The sequence below is a fragment of the Acipenser ruthenus genome, chromosome 3 (assembly GCF_902713425.1).
Source record: "Acipenser ruthenus chromosome 3, fAciRut3.2 maternal haplotype, whole genome shotgun sequence".
Lineage (NCBI taxonomy): Eukaryota > Metazoa > Chordata > Actinopteri > Acipenseriformes > Acipenseridae > Acipenser > Acipenser ruthenus.
This window is the reverse complement of record NC_081191.1, coordinates 84,662,671-84,682,675: the sequence shown is the minus strand read 5'-3', so window position 1 is coordinate 84,682,675 and position 20,005 is coordinate 84,662,671. Positions and strand designations below refer to the sequence as shown.

Sequence of the window (20,005 nt, the reverse complement as noted above, 5' to 3'; positions counted from 1 at the left end):
ATCAGCTACAGAGTCACTTACAATTACGTTTTAACCCGAAAGACGGAGCACAAGGAGGTTAAGTGACGTGGTGGGATTTGAACCGGGGACCTCCTGGTGACAAGCCCTTTTCTTTAACCACTGGACCACACAGCCTCCTTTTCTGAATGAAGGCACTACGTTCAGATGGATTGCTGGCTATTGTTGTATTTGCACTGAATATTGAGAAAGGTGGTTTAACAAAAAATAATAATATTTCCTGAGACTCAAATGCTCAGCCAGCTGAACCAGCAGTTCATGCTTTGTGTGTAGTACCATTAACTTTACAGAACTTACTTTATGGCACTGTGGCAATGTGCCCCGCCCCTGTGTGTATTTTTGTGTTTTATGTTGTATGTAGTGTGTTAATGTTGGTGTATTGTAGTTGGTACACGGGATATAATGTGGGTAATGAGCACGAGTGTTTAAAATGTATAACTGTATTTAGGCACAGGGATTGCACTTCACTTCACGTGCATTTAAAGTATGTAATAATATGTGAGCACGGGGTTGCACAGAATTAGTTCACGTGCTGGGATTCAAGTGAATAATTAATTAGTAATTGAATCCCGGCACAACAGTGTATATATAGATGCACGTTTCATTCACTCGGGGTTGTGTGTTCGTGAGTGGAGAACGGGTGTGGAGAGGAGGTAAAAACTAAAAAGAAACTAGAGAAAATAATTCCTACAACGTGCTGGAAGCACCAGCACGGTACTTGTTTTGTGTCGTTAACGTTTGTCCACCCTGTTTGTTAATTTCTTTTTGTTTTGTTTGTCTGTATATTTTGGCCTCAAGTGCCATGTCTTGTTTTCTGTTTTGTTCAAACCTTTTACTTAAAATAAACGGGCGCAAGCAAGCGCCTTCATCATTTCATTTCACCGTCCTGTGTGTGTTTCCTTTCCTGGGTCTGACGTCACCACTCAGCCAGCCTTGTGACAGACACTAAGCAAGTTTACATGTTTAAACATTATGGGCCCTATTTAGCAACGTTCACAAAACACTTTTGCGGACAGTTAGCGCACCAAAATCAGGCACACATGTGGGCAAAAACACTTTGCCCAACTATGTGATTTAGCAACTGTGTTTTAAAGATTACATGGTCGACTATAAATACAGCTGAAACTACCAGGGACGCAGGTAAAGAGAAGAGTGAGAGAAAAAAAATGAAATAAAAGAAATCTGGACCTCGCACTGGATTTCTACATGGCCAGACAAAGAGAGAGGAGGAGGAGACGTCCCCAAATATTTAGAAGTCATCTGTCTTTTCTGAGCCTGTCTGACAAACAATGTAGCAGCAATTTCTAATTTGTACACTGCATGTGTGATCCAAAAGTATGAGATTATCAATAGTAGGTTAAGTAGGAATGTACTCACGCACACTGGGGGCCATGCATACTCTCAGTGTTAGCCTACTAGTACTTCAGGAAAGGATCTAATTCATTAATTACTTTGCTGATGTGCTGTACTTACTGGTATGGTTAACGTTTATTACAATAATGTTACTAGAATTAATGTCATTTTTACATTATGTTCCTATGTGAGGAACACTTGTTTTATACAGTGGTGATTTGAAAGCAAAATGTGTTTCCTGAGGTACTGTTTAACTAAATTAAAATTATGATTAAACCATTAGAAATATCTGAAGTGATGCCTCTCCTCCCACCTTTAATATACAGTATGGTAACATGTCATATATGGGCATTTAATACACATGCATAAATCATGTAAATATTTAGAAATATATAAATTTCTTGTCACTAACATGTATGTGAGAATGATAAATCAGGATCAGTTTGTGTACTGCAAATTTTAACTGTACACACACATCAAGTACTTACTTTTGTAAATTTTTCAACTGAAACATCGAATCAGTGCCACTTACAGATGATAGAGTCCCCATTGTAAAATAAAGTATCACATCACTATAAGACTTATTTTGAACAAAATTTTTTTTTAAGCTCATCCATCTATGTTTGTCAGTGGTTTATGGGCCCACCCGTATAGTGAAGGTGCCACTGTGGTTAACCAAGTTATTATTAGGATGAATATGAATGATATAATGTATTAAACTGCACACAGTATGTGGTATAAATAGAACAAACAACTTAGAAATCTTTGGTTACATTGCATTTACTGCCAGTGGAAAAAAACCCAGCATGCAATGTGGTATGTTATTGTTTCTGCATTTGCACCTCTGATAAACAGCAAGTTGAATAACTCCCTTGATAAGGTGATTGCATAAAATGAGGTGGTGAGGTTAGGCTGCAGAGGACAGTGAATGGGATGTGGGTTTGGAGTTTAGACCTGGGGCCATGCAAAGACAAATAGACCTTCAAAGCTGTGGTTAAATGCAAAAATATACCAGCAATCAGCTTGAATTCTTGTATAAACCATAAGGGAATGGACATACACAAATGTGATTAAGAAAATAAAAATAGAAGCACTAAAACAACCTTCACTTGAAATCTTTTTTTAAAAATGTCTCCCAACACTATAATTAAGTTACACTCAGGCTATAATTTCTTTTGAAACAAACTTGTAGGTGGTCTGAGTATATACAGATGTATGTATGTTGTAATCACTGTTATAAACGATACTGGCATTGTCTAGACCACAAGTGAATATGTATTATATACCTTAGCAAGTTCAAGGAAAAGTCAACATGGTTTATTCCTTTCTGCCAAGAAATAGAGAACACAGCTGGAAACGCAACTCAGCTATCCTCAATTTCAAGATGAAATCTCAAACACTGATGTTTACAGAGCATATAATTTAAACATAAAAACATAAGAATAGTTACAAACCAGAGGAGCCCATTTGGCCTATCAATACATATCCAGTTCTCTTATCTCAGAACGTTTCTCAGAGACACACCTTAACTTTGAAATATCAAATGCTTACTAAGCAGTGCTTGTCAGCAATTTGATACTTCAGGAGTAAAGTGTTATTATGTTTATTTCTGACATTTATCGTGTTACTTGGTAAATGTCGACATTTACCAGTAAATCTTGAGATTTGCCAATATTCAAACTTTTACCTTAACACACACACACAGTTATATTGCAGTTATAGTGAAGCGGAAAGATTAAATGTAAATCAGATATTGAAAGAGACTTCGTTTAAGGTAATGCAGGAAGCTAAATTGACATCAGCAAGACGAATTAGAGAAATAAGTAATGAAATAGAGATAGTTATAAATGACATAAATTGCATGGTCCCTCCATCAGAAATGAGGCAGTTACTTTGTAAAGTAGAATACCTTGAGAACAAAAAACTAGAACATTTGAACAACAAAAAGTTAATGAAATTACACAAATTAATAGGTCAACCGGGAACCAGGTTTTATCCATAGACTCTTCTGGTGCTGGTTTGAGAGCAACAGGACGATGAATGCTGTGAGGTTTCTGTGACATACAAAATTCAAATATTGCAAATGGAATGGAACAGTGGAACTAGGCTATGTATGGGTTACTGATTATGCAGCTGATAGTTGATTATTTGTTACAGGCTGTTGTAAAATAGATTTCCTTAAAGATGACATGTCAAATAGCAATCTGTAAAAAGAAACAAACAAAACAATAAAACTAATAGACTTTGACAAACCATATGAACAATGGCAGAAAACCATATGATATGATAATACTTGTAATCTTACACTTCATAACAATCCAGTTTACCAAGGCAAGCTCTATCTATTAACTATATGTGTTTTTTTTTTTTTCAACTACTGAAGTCTGTGAATAATGGATTCAGCAGGAGATCAGTACAGTAATAGCATTTTAGGGTTCCGTGAACCACAGCATCATTCAAAAGAGTTGATTTTGTTAAAGATCTTAATTCCTTATGACTTTTCTTTTTTTTTTACCTATGCTTCTTTAAAAAAAGGCACTTTATAAAGCTGTTACACTCTTGCACGCTTCTCATCTTCTGTTTCTTTTTAATTGTACAGTTTAAAATAGTCAATAAAATGTTTTGTGCTATAGCTTTGAAGGAATAATAATAATAATAATTACTGTAGAAAATTACCCACATTTTACCAGGAGTCACTAAAAAGGGCATTATTATTGTTATTATAGCTGAACAGTATTTGATTTAATTTGACAGCATGTTGATTATGATCAGAAAATAACGTAAGGAGTCCGTTTAAATAATTTAAATTCAGTTGCACTGGGACCTGCACCTGCTGCCCCACATACACTTGAATCTGACCCAAAAATTGAATTGCCTTCAATGTAGCCTATGTATTTGTTGAGATTACATGCATTCATATTCAATTATTCCATATTATTCAATGATATCTAACGTGTGTTAAAAAAAAACAAAAATTGCCAGCTCATTGAACAAGGCCCTGTGTACTCTGTCAACTAATACAGTAAGCACATCACTCTGGAGCTATTTTACATTTGAGTCAATGGAGTAGAATCTAAAGGTATCAAACAATTGCCAAAAAAGGAAAAGCAATAGAGCCAGTGGATTCTATTGTGTCCTGCTGCCTTCTCTTACTCTTTAGATAACACATTATGTATTTTCATCAACAGCTACTTGTTTCTTCTTGACAATAGGTGGTACTTTCACACAATAAGTGTGGTCTTCATCACGTTGCTTAAAGCAGTTTAGGACGCGTGTGAACTTATAAGCATTGAGCCGTGGTTGTTAAAGCATTCCCACTCCCTATGCTATGGTACTTGAGGTGGAGAATAGAACACTAATACTGATCACAAACATAAAAAGTGAGTAGACAAATCAGGTAACGTCATAAGGGAGTTAATTCACAAACTGATTTGAGCAGTTAGTCTCAATGGACTAACCTGTTTCTTAGAAATCTTATTTTCTTCAGGATTGCTTTCTGCTGCTTTAAATGCTAAGAGTGATTTCATACCAGTTGCCCAATCTCAATGGACTCATTATTATTATTATTATTTTTTTCAGATGGCTTCTGTCTGCCTGAGTGGGATGGCATTGTTTGTTGGCCTGAAGGCCTGGCTGGCAAGACTGTCTCAACTCCATGCCCTGAGTACATTTATGACTTCAATCATAAAGGTAAGGCTGGCTGCAAGTTTTTTATTTTATGAGTCACCTGTTTACCCTTTCGTTTTGTTTTAAATAGACACTGCTTACATTATAAAATCTCAAAATACAAAACAATTTATTGCGCTGGTGCAACAAGTGAGTCCAAGAATAGTGTGGGGCTCTGTGGCAATGTGCCCTGCCCCTGTGTGCATTTCTGTGTTGTATGTTGCGTGTGTTAATGTTGGTGTATAGAGATGGCTGCACGGTATATAAATGGGTGTGTGCAGCACGAATTATTTAAAATGTATAATTGTATTTAGGCACGGGATTGCACTTCACTTCACGTGCATTTAAAGTATTTAATATGTGAGCACGAGGTTGCACATAATTAATTCACGTGCTGGGATTCAAGTGAATAATTAATTAGTAATTGAATCCCGGCACAACCGTATATATAGATGCACATTTCATTCACTCGGGGTTGTGTGTTCAGGGCGAAAGAACGGGAGAGAGTGAGGAGAGAAATAATTATAATAATCAAGTGCTACGTCGTGCTGGAGGACCAGCACGGTTCTTGTTTGTTTAGTGTTCGTCCCTGTGTGTCAGTGTCTGTTCGTTTTGTTTGTCTGTTTATTTTGGTTAAAGTGCAGTGTCCTGTGTTTTGTTAAAACCTTTTTATTTATAATAAACCGGCGCAAGCAAGCGTCTTCATCATCATTTCATTCCATCTGTCCTGTGTGTTATTCACTTCCTGGATCTGACAGCACCACTCAGCCAGCCGTGTGACAGGCTCCAAACATAGATTTCCATAAACCACAGATTTCATAATGAAAATCATACCCCTTGATAATTTATGAGCTTAAAATTGTATCTATTAAAAAAGAACAAAAAGCACTTCATAAGACACTGACTAATTCACCATGAGAAATCTTTACACTAAAATGGAACATAGCATTTAATGTAATTTGTGAATTTGTATAAGTGGGATGACTAACTACTTGTTCCTTTTTCTTTTGAAACTTTCTTCCCCAACTAGGTTATAGTTAATCATAACAGCTTTTTACATTTTTTTTTTCTTGAAATACTTAGAAATAGGATAGATGGTTCCAGGCTTAAGTACGATTTGTATCTGATTTGTTCTCGCTGACATACCCTTTCCCCATGCTTCGCATGTCATAGTCCATTTGCGCTGACGCCACTTATTAGATAAATATTGTAACAGTCTGGATCAGAAATTTAATATATTTGTGTATGCATGAAGTATTATTTAATTTGCAATGAAAATGTAACTGTACTGTACAGTAGCAATTTGTCGCACCAAGCCAGCTATTTAATGTATACAGTCAAAGACAATACATATAATTCAAACATCAAATTAAATGGTACAGTACATTGTAATTGTAGACAGGCCATCTCATTTGAATTCTGCTCAAAACCCCCCTCTATGTATATGATAACACACAAAGCAATAGTTGTAATGTATTTATAATAAAACAAAGACATAACACTTGTGTTGTTGTTGCCCCAGTTGGTTATTAGTTATTGCTGCATTTCCACACTGACAAATTACCTGCTGTGTATTTCCTCCATAACCCAATCAATTATAATGTAGCAAGTCTGACAACTGCTGGCACAGTGTGTTGAGTGTTGTCATTATTGCTTCACTTTTTTTACTGGTACTTTAATTACATGCTCTACAATGTGTATGATATGACACTATCAGGGATTATTTTCTGCACAGGAAATGTTTTCCTGTCTATACTTTATTGTGGCGGAGTGTCCCGCCCCTATATATTATTTATATTATTGTTTGCGGCACGGATAACAGCGCCACATATTTCTTATTGTTTATATATTTAAAAACCTTGTGAGGATGCATGGCTGATCAGCTACTGATTATTTAACTAGCTGACAGTCACGCATCCTTACTAAACGTGTGCAGACTGTGGCCGAGGGGTAATAAGATAATTAACGGTTAGTTAACCCCTCGGCCAGAGTATAAGAACCTGCAGCTGTCCGTGCTGCAGGGCTGAGTGTAGGGAGGAGAATACGGGGAGCGGAGAGAGAGAGCGAGGAGAATATAAACGAACAATTGCTATATAATAAGATATACTTGTTTCTGTTTATTTGTTTGGCCCTCGTGCCCTTTGGTTTCTGTTTTGTTGTTTGTTTAAATCTTTTATTTAGTTAATAAATACGCTGACTGCAGTTGCGTTCAGTTTCACCCGCCCATCCATTGTTTTGGTTCAGTTACTTCCTGGTCCGTGACGTCACCACACCTCACCACTGCAAGCCATCCTGCCACATTTATGTTGAAGGGTCTGCTTTCTCTAACCTGATATACTGGTAAATTAAGAATGTCCAAGTTATCCTGAGGCCATGTTTCAATTAGTGACACAGCCAGTGCCCTGAGCTTTAACCCTTTCCTGCCCACATAGAATGACCATGTATGGGCATGAATATGAACACTTTGTGTTTTTAGTGCTTGTAGTTTGGCAACCTTAAATCAGAAATTAAAACCCAATATATGTCTTAAGTAGCTGTTTTCAATGATGTAGTGTATTTTGTTGTGGAATGTATATATGTTTTTATATATAAGCCCTGCCCCCCAAAAAATCATAAAAAAACATTAATAATAATAAATAATATTTGTAAAAACTGCCAATTCAATATAAAAAAATATAGTATTAGGACGTTAAAGTTGAATAGATTTGAGACTTTTCAATTAAAAAAAATAATAAAAAATCAGATTTCAGATGTCTTTAGGGGCTATGACAGTTTGGCCGAGCCATGGTCTGTATGCCAAAATGCACGAAAATGGCCCTGTTTGCAACACTGTCAGCTATTTTATGGAAGTGGTCCAGACTGAGCAAAATATCAGAAAGTACATTGCCAAATCTTATGTAAATCATTTTAACCTTGAAATGTGTGAATAAATACAAGTAATTAACGCAGTTTTTTATTTAATCTTAAATAATGTTGCATTATGAAGACAAAATCATATTTATATAGAAAAGCTATACCATTCAATATAACCATGTGACAGGGATGACTGAGTGGTGATGTCAGGCCAGGAAAGATTGCAGACCACAGACAGAAACTGTGTCACTGTGTTTTCATTTAAACAAACAAAAATAAAAAGGTTTTCACAAAACCAAACACTTTTACAAAAACAAAAGGGTACGATGGCCAAAATAAATGTTTAAACAAAATACAACAAAAAACTGTTCAGGCTGGGCAGAGCCTTCACTGAACTTTTGTAACTCTGGCAATACAAAAAAAAAAAAAAAAAAACAGTCACTTGCTCTCATTCCTTCTTCCAAAAACACCGCCCTGTACAGCTACACTGCAGAACTTTTATATCCATGACCGAGGGATTAACCAGCTATCAATTATCTGATTATGCCTCGGTCACATTTTGCAGGGGTTTAATAAGGATGCGTGACTCTCAGCTAGTTAAATACCCAGTAGCTGATTAGTCACACATCCTCACAAGGTATTTAAAAACCAAACAAAACAATAACAAATAATGAAGGATGGCACCTCGCTTGTCCTGTCTAAAAATACATAAATCATAACAATAACACAAATACAACATACAAACTAGACACAGGGGCAGGGGGGGTACCCCGTTCTAAAACAAACAAACAAACAAACAAACATTTTAAATCAACCACGATAGCAAAATGACAACAGCAACAAAAAAGTCTATAAAGAACAAACTATAACACAAAAAGCTCTATAGAGAAATTAACTATAAATGGTAATAAAGCAGTAAAGCTAACTACATTGAGGTACTGCAATAAGTGTGGCCACCACTAATCAAACAAACAAATAAATTTCATTTTTGGCATATAAACATAATATACTGTATATGTCCTGACTTTCAATATTTTTGCATTATGAAGAGAAAATCATATGTATATACAAACGTTATAGAATTCAATATAACCACGATAGCAAATCAACAATAACAAACCCCAAAAAAGTTTATAGAAAAACAAACTATATTGTGATAAAGCAGTAAACGTAAAACTAATGGGGCGATGCAATAAATGTGGCCACCACACTAAGCAAATACATACATACATACATACATACATACATACATACATACATACATACATACATACATATATTCATACATACATACACATGGTGTGGTGTACGTACAGTCCCCTTTCAGTCTTGTCCCGTTCTACTCCAAAATACCTGCTGATAGATGTGTTTCCTGTATATGACGTTTTTGAATTTTTGAACATCAAAATTAGCATATTGGGATACCATTTGTTTTATTCCTAATGCCTAGCCTTACTCAATGACAAAGCTCAGAAAGGTTGATTTGATTGCCCCACAGCTTATTATTGTCGTGAGACATCCTGGAAGAGAGATTGCATCATGGGCTGTAGGGTTTCTGAGTGGCCGTGATGTTTGGTCATCAGGAAGCAGAAGGGTATTGTAAGCAAACATTTTATTAGGTGTTGAAATGAAAACAAATAAATAAATAAATAACTATTTATAAAAATATCTTCTGGCAAAATATTGCATGCAAAAAAACTACAAAAAATCACAACCCCTCAATTTCTAGGTCAATGCAGAGTGCCTACCTCAGATCTCTACCCATTCTTCCAAATAATACATTTCCCCCCTTATATAGCTGGTACTAGTTAACGCCTCCTCCAGGATATACCAACAAGTATCAAAATAATTTAGACATGTCTAAAATTTCCACCTTATTAAATTACAATTTAAATATTTTCATTTTGACATTGAAAGACAAATAACATTAATTTAATTGCAGCATAATAATTAGTAAAAAAAAAAAAAAAAAGGATTTACCTTAGTTAATTTCATTTTACACCCCTTCTGTCCAACAATGAACTGCCCCTTACCAAAAGTGCTCTGTAATACAGTCACCTGACAATCACTCTATCCAAGATGGCGTCCCAGAGAATCTTGGTAAGGAGTTCAGTTTGCTTTTTAAACCAACAGGCACGGACAGTTCAGCAAACAAACATTACGTTAAGAAATCAGTTCCCTCAATAACCCCAGTTCCATTCCTTCCCCTTAATAAATGTGTCTTCTGAAGTTAATAAATAGTGATTCAGAAGATGTAAACGTTTGGGTAACTAGGAAACGCATTTCACAGGAGATGTGCACCTCTCCATTGAAATAGCGTTTATGTCAATGCATATCAAAGTACCATTTTTATTATCAACTTTTTTTTTTTTTTACCAAACCCGATCTACACCTTTTAACCCAAACCGTACAACAGCGTGGAGTAGTGTTTAGGGCCCTGGACTCCTGACCGGATGGTCGTGGGTTCAGTCCCAGGTGGGGGACACTGCTGCTGTACCCTTGAGCAAGGTACTTTACCTAGATTGCTCCAGTAAAAACCCAACTGTATAAATGGGGAATTGTATGTAAAAAATAATGTGTAAAAAAAATAATGTAATTGTATGTAAAAATAATGTGATATCTTGTAACAATTGTAAATCGCCCTGGATTAGGGCGTCTGCTAAGAAATAAATAATAATAATAACAACAGGTAAGTTTTACATTTCCCTTTTCTCACGAAGTGTACATGCTATTTCATTTTAAACAATACAGTTAATTTAATAGCATCCATGTAATGGGGATGGTACTTAATCCATTATAGGTGCCTAGGCACCGAAATTAGAGCAGTCTGGCACGTCGTGATTCTACTGTTTTATGCACTACAATGACTAAAGCTACCAACTGTCACGATTATTCCGGGACAGACCCCTTTTTTAGGTAGCATGTCCCGGTTCCCCACAAGTTTCCTAAAATCTTACTTTTGTCCCACTTTTGGCTAGTTGTCCCATTTTTGTCCAGTTTTTCATGAACGCCTGTGTTTGGCTATAGCTCAACGGTAATTAAGCACCACCCTCATGGACTGAGGTAACTCTTAAGATACCATAATCCCGAGACACTTTGAAACAGGACAGGTTTTTAAAATTGCCCCTAAACTGAAAGAAATGAATTCGTAATTGAAGTATAAACCTTTGCTAAATTTATATTGTTGCTTAACTATAGTGAGGTAGCATGATGATACAATTGTCTTTTACGAAATTCAAAAAAGTAAAATGTATCTTGAATATTTTTATTTTCATTATGTTTTTTTACATCGGAGCTCAGATATAAAATAAAATGCAGAACAACAATTAGAGAGAGTAAATATTAGTTGACTTCAGCACATAGCGCAGCTACACAGAACTTGTTGCAACTTAAAATAAATAATAATGTAAACTATCGGTTCCTGTCAGTGGCTCTTGTAGACAAGCACCGCACACAAAATATTAAACTGAGGTGAGAAAGGGTTTTTATTGAAAGAACACTGGGTAACCTGTATTTGCAAATGATAACATATCCCAGATTTTGGCTTTGGAAAGTTGGACGCTTTAGCCATGACAGATTAGAATAACTCCCGATTGTGCTTTGGATGAGTGTGGTCCAGATTCACAAACTTACAGAGTAAATAAAAGTTGTTTTCTTGTTCTGATTTTTCTGTCAGGTCATGCCTATCGGCGGTGTGACATGAATGGTAGCTGGGAGCTTGCTCCAAGCAACAGGACTTGGGCAAATTATACAGAGTGTGCCAAGTTCCTCACACACTACAGCCAGAACCATGAGAAGGTAAGATTTATGGGACCAACATGATTGATTGACTTCACATGTGCCCAATCTGTCAGAGACGAACTAGCTCTGACTTTTTATTGTCTTATAACATTATTTTGTACATGAAGATAATATTACAGTACTGGGTGTTTACAGTCAGCAGGACACTATGCAGCTGTGGAAAACTTATTCACCGCAGAGCAAAAACCCCAGAAGAATATGCCTGTAATCATAAGGATTTCGTTGTGGAAGACAGCAAAGGGAATTGAATTGAAGTGTGCAAGTACTGTCAAGTTACTATACATGTTGTGACAGAAAAAAAATAAAGTAACCAGAAACAATAATTTTATACAGTATATAAAAAGCAAAAGCCCTGAAAAAATAAAAGAAATTACATATAACTCAAAAATATCTAAAAATAAGCATAGAAAAATGAAATAATAAAAAACAAAAAACAAGTGGTAGTTATAAACTACTTTGCAGCCAACACGGTTTATGACAGTATTGTATTGTAATTATTATTTATTTCTTAGCAGACACCCTTATCCAGGGCGACTTACAATTGTCACAAGATATCACATTATACATTATTTCACTTTATTTTTACATACAATTACCCATTTAAACAGTTGGGTTTTTACTGGAACAAATCTAGGTAAAGTACCTTGCTCAAGGGTACAACAAGCAGTGTCCCTCACTGGGGATTGAACCCACGACCCTCTGGTCAGGAGTCCAGAGCCTTAACCACTACTCCACACTGCTGCCCCAATAGCATTCATTCATATTATTATAAATCATCTAATAAAATGTAGCTACGTTGTATATTTGTAACATAAATGCTTAGGAATAGAAAAAAACAAAACAAAAGGCAGATATCACAGCAATAGCACTGCTGGGAATACCACAAACTCATTAAAATAAATCACACCACAGGAAGTCTCAAAGTATTGGACATTACTTTAGATGATTGCAAGCCACAACATGGTAGCGCTGAGCACTGCACTATAGCAACACCTATGCAAGCTATTTAATGTCCACCACTATATCACATTACATATAAGAATTAGCTCCAGTGTCTGATAGATACAGTATGATTCTCATGTAACCCGTGATCATATGGGTAAAATTTATTTATAAAACGGATTGTTAGAATGCTGCATGCTGATTGGTCCATCAGGGTTCCAAGCCATTACAATATCTAGCACAATGTCACGATTAGGAACTACTTAGGAACAAAGGCAAATCACTGCTCCTGTGCTAACCACGTCTTGTGCCTAACAAAGCACCAAGAAGTGACAAGTGATAGCAGTGTGGTGTAGTGGTTAGGGCTCTGGACTCTTGACCGGAGGGTTGTGGGTTCAATCCCAGGTGGGGGACACTGCTGCTGTACCCTTGAGCAAGGTACTTTACCTAGATTGCTCCAGTAAAAACCCAACTGTATAAATGGGGAATTGTATGTAAATAAAAATAATAATAATAATAATGTAATTGTATGTAAAAATAATGTGATATCTTGTAACAATTGTAAGTCGCCCTGGATAAGGGCGTCTGCTAAGAAATAAATAATAATAATAATATCCAGCACAACCCATGCCCTCTCGTGCCTTATTGCTTAAGTATAATACATACTCAAAACTAAAATGATAGTTAAGGTAGTTTAGCCTTAAAAGGAAATCTTAAGAAAATGGGGAAGCAGTCAAATATAATACTACATTTCCAGTCTTATAAAATTACCCTTTTGTTAGCAACCAAAATAACAGCCTAAGCACCACGTTGATGCATATAGGGTTTTTGATCAGAACCAGATAGAGGGGAAAGAGATGATATCATTAATTACATACATTCTGTGCAGCTGTTTCTTTCAATAAATCTATACAAATGTAGACATAATGAGGCTCGTTAGGCAAAAAAGACTGCTAGTACTTTGAAGCCATGCTAATTTGATTCGGAAGAGTTTCTTTTGATTAAGCTGGAGTTTTTAAAGGATACATAGAGAGTTCATCTGTGCATCACATGATTGATGGGTCAGTGTGTGGTTAAAATTATCATAATCCACCTGGTTAGCAGGGGTTCTTTTAAATACGGTATACAAAGCTCTCCATGGATCCATAAAATAGGCTGGCAGTGGGTTCAATTGTATTTATGTAACATAAAACAGGTGGGATGATTTTCAGTTGCCCTATATTGATTACAAAAAAAACTAGTCAATATAGGTTTAATGCAATGAAAATATAATTATAATATGGTTCATTGTGGTGCTTTTACAAAACCTGGAAGGATACTTTTTCTTAACAATGACAATTAACAATTTTTATGGTCAGAATGGACTAACCTTTACCAGCAATGACTAAAAACATTCCCCCGATGAAACAATTAAACAGAGGTCAGTAAAATCATGTCATATTGTCCAGATAAAAAATTATGTAAGGTCTCTAACTAATGTGCTCACACCCACCAAAAGTAATTAATAAAAAAGAGAGGGAGCTGGTCACATAGGGCACTATTCTCACCTGGTTTTCACGCTATATAAGCGCTAGGAGAAGGGCTTCTTCCAGCCTGTAAATAGTGTGTAAACCAAGAGAATAGTGCCTTGTGTGACCATAAATACCCCACAAAACCATTTTCTAAACCTTTTTTAAGCATACAGAAGATGAACAATCCAGCACGAATCTGAAATGATCTGCAGCATACTTATTAATGTAAGTATATGTTAAGGGCGAAACCCGCTGGTCTGGCGAGTCTAGTTTTGCCAGGGCCAATCTAGTTTCGCCAAGGGCTTCTGGGCAAATCCCAAAGTTACCACTTTTTTTCGGCACTTGCCCGCGTCCAATTGCTTTTGCTTTTTATATGCTGTATGAAATTATTGTTGTACTACAAATCAAATACCAAAACAGCGTCTTGTTTAAATTTGCAAACTGGTTTGTAGTGCAAATCAATATAAACTGGAAGATACGACAAGACACCTTGGTGTCTTCAGTATCTTACCTGTCAAAATACCTGCTGTCATGGGTTTTCTTTGATTTTGGCGGTGCAGTGATACATGGTTAGTATAGGTGCAGTGATTTGCCTTTCTTCCTAAGTAGTTCCTAATCGTGACATTGTGCTAGATATTGTAAAGGCTTGTAACCCTGATGGACCAATCAGCATGCAGCATTCTAACAATCCGTTTTATAAATAAATTCTACCCATATGATCACGAGTTACATGAGAATCACACTGTATCTATCAGACACTGAAGCTAATTCTTAGAGGTAATGTGATATTGCAGAGATGTTGCTATAGTGCAGTGCTCAGTGCTACCATGTTGTGGCTTGCAATCTTCTAAAGTAATGTCCAATACTTTGGGGCTTCCTGTGGTGTGATTTATTTTAATGAGTTTGTGGTATTCCCAGCAGTGCTGTAAGCAGTGATATCTGCCTTTTGTTTTTGTCTATTCCTAAGCATTTATTTAAAAAAAAAAAAAAAAAAAAAGATTTAGTTTTCTTTTACAAATATACAACGTAGCTACATTTTATTAGATGATTTATAATAATATATTTTCCAATGATGTCAACAGCAGTTTAATTATTTAATTAATTAATACTGTCAAACTGTGTTGGCTGCAAAGTAGCCTATAACTACCACTTGTTTTTCGGTTTTTAGTATTTCATTTTTGTGTGCTTATTTTTACATATTTTCGAGTTATATGTAAATCTTTTTTTTTTTTTTTCGGGGCTTTCACTTTTTATATACTGTTTAATATTATTGTTTTCGGTTACTTTCGTTTTTTTCTGTCACAATATGTATTGTAGCTCGACAGTACTTGCACATTTCAATTGTACCTTCTTTCCTTTGCTCTTACATAATGAAATCCTTATAGACAGAGGAATATTCTTCTGGGGTTTTTGGGTGTTTAGGGATTTTTTTACATTTCGCTACATTTTTCAAATCTGTTTTAAATTCCACGAATGTGTAACTACTCACTATCAGCATACTGTAATACAGTCAGCATTCGGATATCCGTTACCCAGAAACATGTCAGTCACGTTTTACCGCCCCATTACATATATGTAACAAATAAGTGCCCGTCACACGCGATTTCTGACTCCGTCACCAGTTTTCTGATACAAAGCCCATCTCTTCAATGTTACAATGTACTTGTTTATCCTTCACAGCACACATTTTTTTTCTCACATGCCTTGATCGTGCAGTTACACAGCGCTTCCTCCAATTTCACATGACGAAAATGTAGTAAAAACAAAGCGAACGAGACAAGCTATGGTAATGTAAAAGTTAATCATTAAACAGTTTTAGATACTGTGATCTTTAGTTGCTTTTGTGCATTTTCATTTGCAAGGGCCTTAACAGGCACTATATTCTGCAATTTTGAATACTGACTTGGGATCATTTTTAAATTCTGGAATCTTGGTTGTTTTTTTTAATCTTTAGCTAAATTGCATTGCATTTACGTTTTACGCAGTTCTGTGCATGGGGAACATTTTGATTTCATTTTGCTGTTGGGTTGTTAATGGGGAATTTGATACAATACATACCGGATGTAAAAATATCTACTCTATTACAGTCCACGTGTCCACAGTCCTCTCTTTTGGCAAGGGATATTTTCAGAATCATATCGCTCTGAATTAAAAGACTTCTTCTGTTGAAAATATAGTACCAACAAAACCAACTACAGTACATCTAAATGGAAGCCTATTGTGTATTTTTTTGTGTTCCCTGAAAAAATGGACAAGGGTTGGAACGGGCCAAAATGAAATAATCAGATATGTGTCACACTCGTTTAACTGTCACTGAAGTCAAAATTTTATAGGGTCGTATATGTGAGTGCTGGCTGTATAGCTTTAAATCTCGCGAACAAGAACATCTCATTTTAAATCTCGCATGTGTGTTACAATTCTCCAGTAGAAATGTAGGAATTTGCTGCCACTCAGTAGTTGGGATGGGTTTAAAGTATTCAGAAGAATTTTTTTTATTTATTATTATTTATTTTTCACAAGGAAAGGGGTCAAGTCAACATGAATTGAGTAGCCATTTCCAGTGTTTTTCCAGTTTTTATTGGACATACACTAATTTCATTTTTTGTGTTTTATCGGTTAAAACCGAAAATCACAATCCCTAGTTATATCTACATGTGTGGTTGTGGCTTGTACTAAATAAAAGCCGCCATTTATACATTTTGGAAATATCTGCAGCAGTGACACTTTAATGCACTCACTCATACATTTTACAAAATCAGTGCTTATTCAAACAAATAATATAGTGAACAGCACTGTGTAAATAAAATGTGTGTAAAATAACTGCCATTAAAATATATTATTGCCAAGTAAAATAACCAAATTAACATGCAAGTGGATTTTAGAAAAGGAGCAAAAAAGTAGCGTTAAACAAATGCAGCATTGTTGGAAACAGCGCCAAAAAATGTTTCCTCTGGAAATAAATATTTCATTGCTAAATGTCTGCAAATATATTTAAATATAATGATGAAACATGCGTGATATAAAAATTAGAAAAGTTACCCTTTTTTTTTCTACCCCGCTTATAGAAGTTTTGACAGGTTGGTCGTCTCCGTGTCAATATGACATACTGTAAGGTCTTATGCTTCCAAAAAAGCTAAGTTAATATAAAATGTACATGACAGGGAACATAATACTTGCAGACAAAGTATTACACATTAAAAAAAAAACAAGTATGACCCCCAATATGTGGATTTGTCTCCTCTTTAAATCATCCAGAATGCTGAATCACTGCTTGCTGTGATACCACAGCTTGTCGTTGTGTCTTTAACACTGATAATTTTAAATGATAAGGACTATCATTTTTAAAAATATATTTGTGTCTATTTAGTCAGCTATTTAGTTATAGTAAACTCACCTTTTTATGTTTTTCAGTATTTGTTTGTTTATGTTAATAATATGTATATGTTTAGTATTGCTCTTGAAGGACTCCCTCATTATCAGTATGGCTCTTTAACCATAAAGTAGCCCTGGTCACATACATAAAAGCATAACATATGTATCTAATAGAGAGAATATGTATCTTATACAGATAACCATTGCCTTTCTGTGATATTTATGAATGGCTCTGGGTGTTTATGCAGTGAAAGATTGTGGTCTGGCTGCTTCTTTGTATGTGGTTTAACATACTCCAAATGCTTGTTTGCAATACTGAAAAGGTATAATTACAATAGGTGAAGCAATCAATTACATTTTAACGTGGCATTGTCTTCTTAAAAAGAAAAAGATCATTTAGCTGTGAGTGCCTTAATTACGTTGCATGTACCCCGGAGAATGCATTATAATTAAGCACTTAGTATTGGATGCTCAGGTTCAGTTTCTATTGTACCTGTTATTTTGTGTGTAGTCATTACCAGCTATTTTTTTGACTCATAAAGGTTATTTTCTTTCTCTCTCTTCCCCTATAGGAAGTCTTTGACCGCCTGTATTTGATTTACACTGTGGGTTACTCTGTCTCGTTGGGATCATTAATGGTTGCTGTTGTCATCCTGGGGTATTTTAGGTAAGTCTAATCTGCAGTAGCTGTTGTTGTCTAGGAGAAGATTCATAACTAATCAGCCAATAATTTAATTTCAGTTAGTCTCAGGGACCACTTATAGGACAGTCTAATTATGTTAGTTAAAGCTCCAGGGAGATGAAGGCTTGTTAAGGTTCTCAGTTTACTGGGGCTGTAATCCCTACCGGCAGTATCCAAGTGGTGATGTTTATTTGTTTCCTCAGGCACTGTTAGAGGGTGTACCAGTTGCCAGGGCTTTTGAATTAGGATTTCTAGTGATGTGGTGTCCATGACACTTACATATGTCACGCATCTGGAGTAATTCCATGTTATTGATCTCAGTACCTCTGGACCTCAATTTATGAAATATGAGGGATGCAAATTTTCTTTTTCAAAAGTGTACATTATTGTGACAGAGTAGGGAGAAGGTGTGTACAGAGCAGAGGATCTGCACATGGGTGCACGTGTGTGTGGTGATGGAAATTGTGTTTAATTGTTTAACTGAGTGATTGAGGTAGAACAAAGTATGAATGTTTGATGTGGGTTGTGTAGTTGAGTGTTTGGAAGGAGAGTGAGAGAACTCTGTAAAGCGTGTGTTAGGAAAGTGATTCAGTAAAAACACAGGTATTCCAGTAAACTGACTTTGTGACACTGTTATTGACAAAGTTCGGATTTGCAATTTGGTTACGGTTATTTGTTTTTTACAAGGGAACAAGCTTAGCTTGCCCTGTTGCTAGAGAGCGGAAAACATGTCGAGTTAAGTCCTCAGAAATGGATTAGTTTTTTTTTTGGTTTATCTTATTTTGTTTGTAAATAAACACACGCTACAGCTTTTTCAGTTAATTCATTTTGGTTTGGTTTGATTATTACAAGCAACATTAGGATAACAAATGGGATTCCTCATTTGCAATTTCCAAAATGAAAACACCTTTAGTACAATTGGAATGTATTATCCTGAATGCACCAGACAAGCTTTAGTGTAAGAATGGTAATTCAGAACAGTGTTTGTTTGTGTGTATGACAAATTTAAACATTGTATGTGTGCAAACCCAAAAATCGTATACTTCATATTGCATTTTGCTGACACTATGTAAGGCCTTCGAGGTGTCGGCCTACAAAACAATCCACTCTCAATCAGTGGAGTGGTCATGATTTGTATTATTCATTTGCTTAGGTTTGATTCTCAACATTCTCTCCATTCAGCACAAAGATGGTATTGGTGTAGACAGGGCATTGGCCTGAATGGCATGACATAAAAAAAATGGGTTTAAAATGATATTTCACGAGGCAGGAACCAGGCCTGCGTAAAGGGACTACTAGAATAAAGACAAAGTGCTTGTGACTTAGTAGTAGAATAGGGGTTTCCTCTTGTGAGGGTCTGGAAACCAACTCCCCAGTAATGTTGTTGAAGCTGACACCCTGGGATCCTTCAAGAAGCTGCTTGATGAGATCAATAAGCTACTAACAACCAAATGAGCAAGATGGGCCGAATGGCCTCCTCTCATTTGTAAACTTTCTGTTTTTATGACAGTAATTCTGTACAATCCCATTTCTCTATTCCTCTCTATACCTTTTTCCTGAATAAAAAAATCAACCTGTACTTCAATTCCACCTCAACTATTCAAAGGTCATTACCGAGTTAGTTGGGGATATACAACAAAATGAACGGAATAGAAAATGCAAGAAGACAAAACAAAACATTGAAAAACAAACAAAATGTGCATTCTGCTATACATGAGGTCCCACTAACACACACTCCTATACTTGCTGGGATTTCAAATCCCTAAACTAATCCCTATTCCTATAATAATTAAAAACCTGACCCCAG

At 35.8% G+C, this 20,005-nt stretch overlaps 1 protein-coding gene across 1 annotated transcript in view; it reads left to right on the top strand.

Moving 5' to 3' along the window:
* Positions 1–20,005, top strand: part of LOC117435253 (parathyroid hormone/parathyroid hormone-related peptide receptor-like) — a 121,275-nt gene that overhangs the window by 80,693 nt on the left and 20,577 nt on the right. The window contains exons 3-5 of the mRNA XM_059017858.1: positions 4,951–5,061; positions 11,567–11,688; positions 18,089–18,183. Coding sequence (XP_058873841.1) covers positions 4,951–5,061; positions 11,567–11,688; positions 18,089–18,183 — 328 coding nt within the window. The remainder of the gene's footprint in view (positions 1–4,950; positions 5,062–11,566; positions 11,689–18,088; positions 18,184–20,005) is intronic.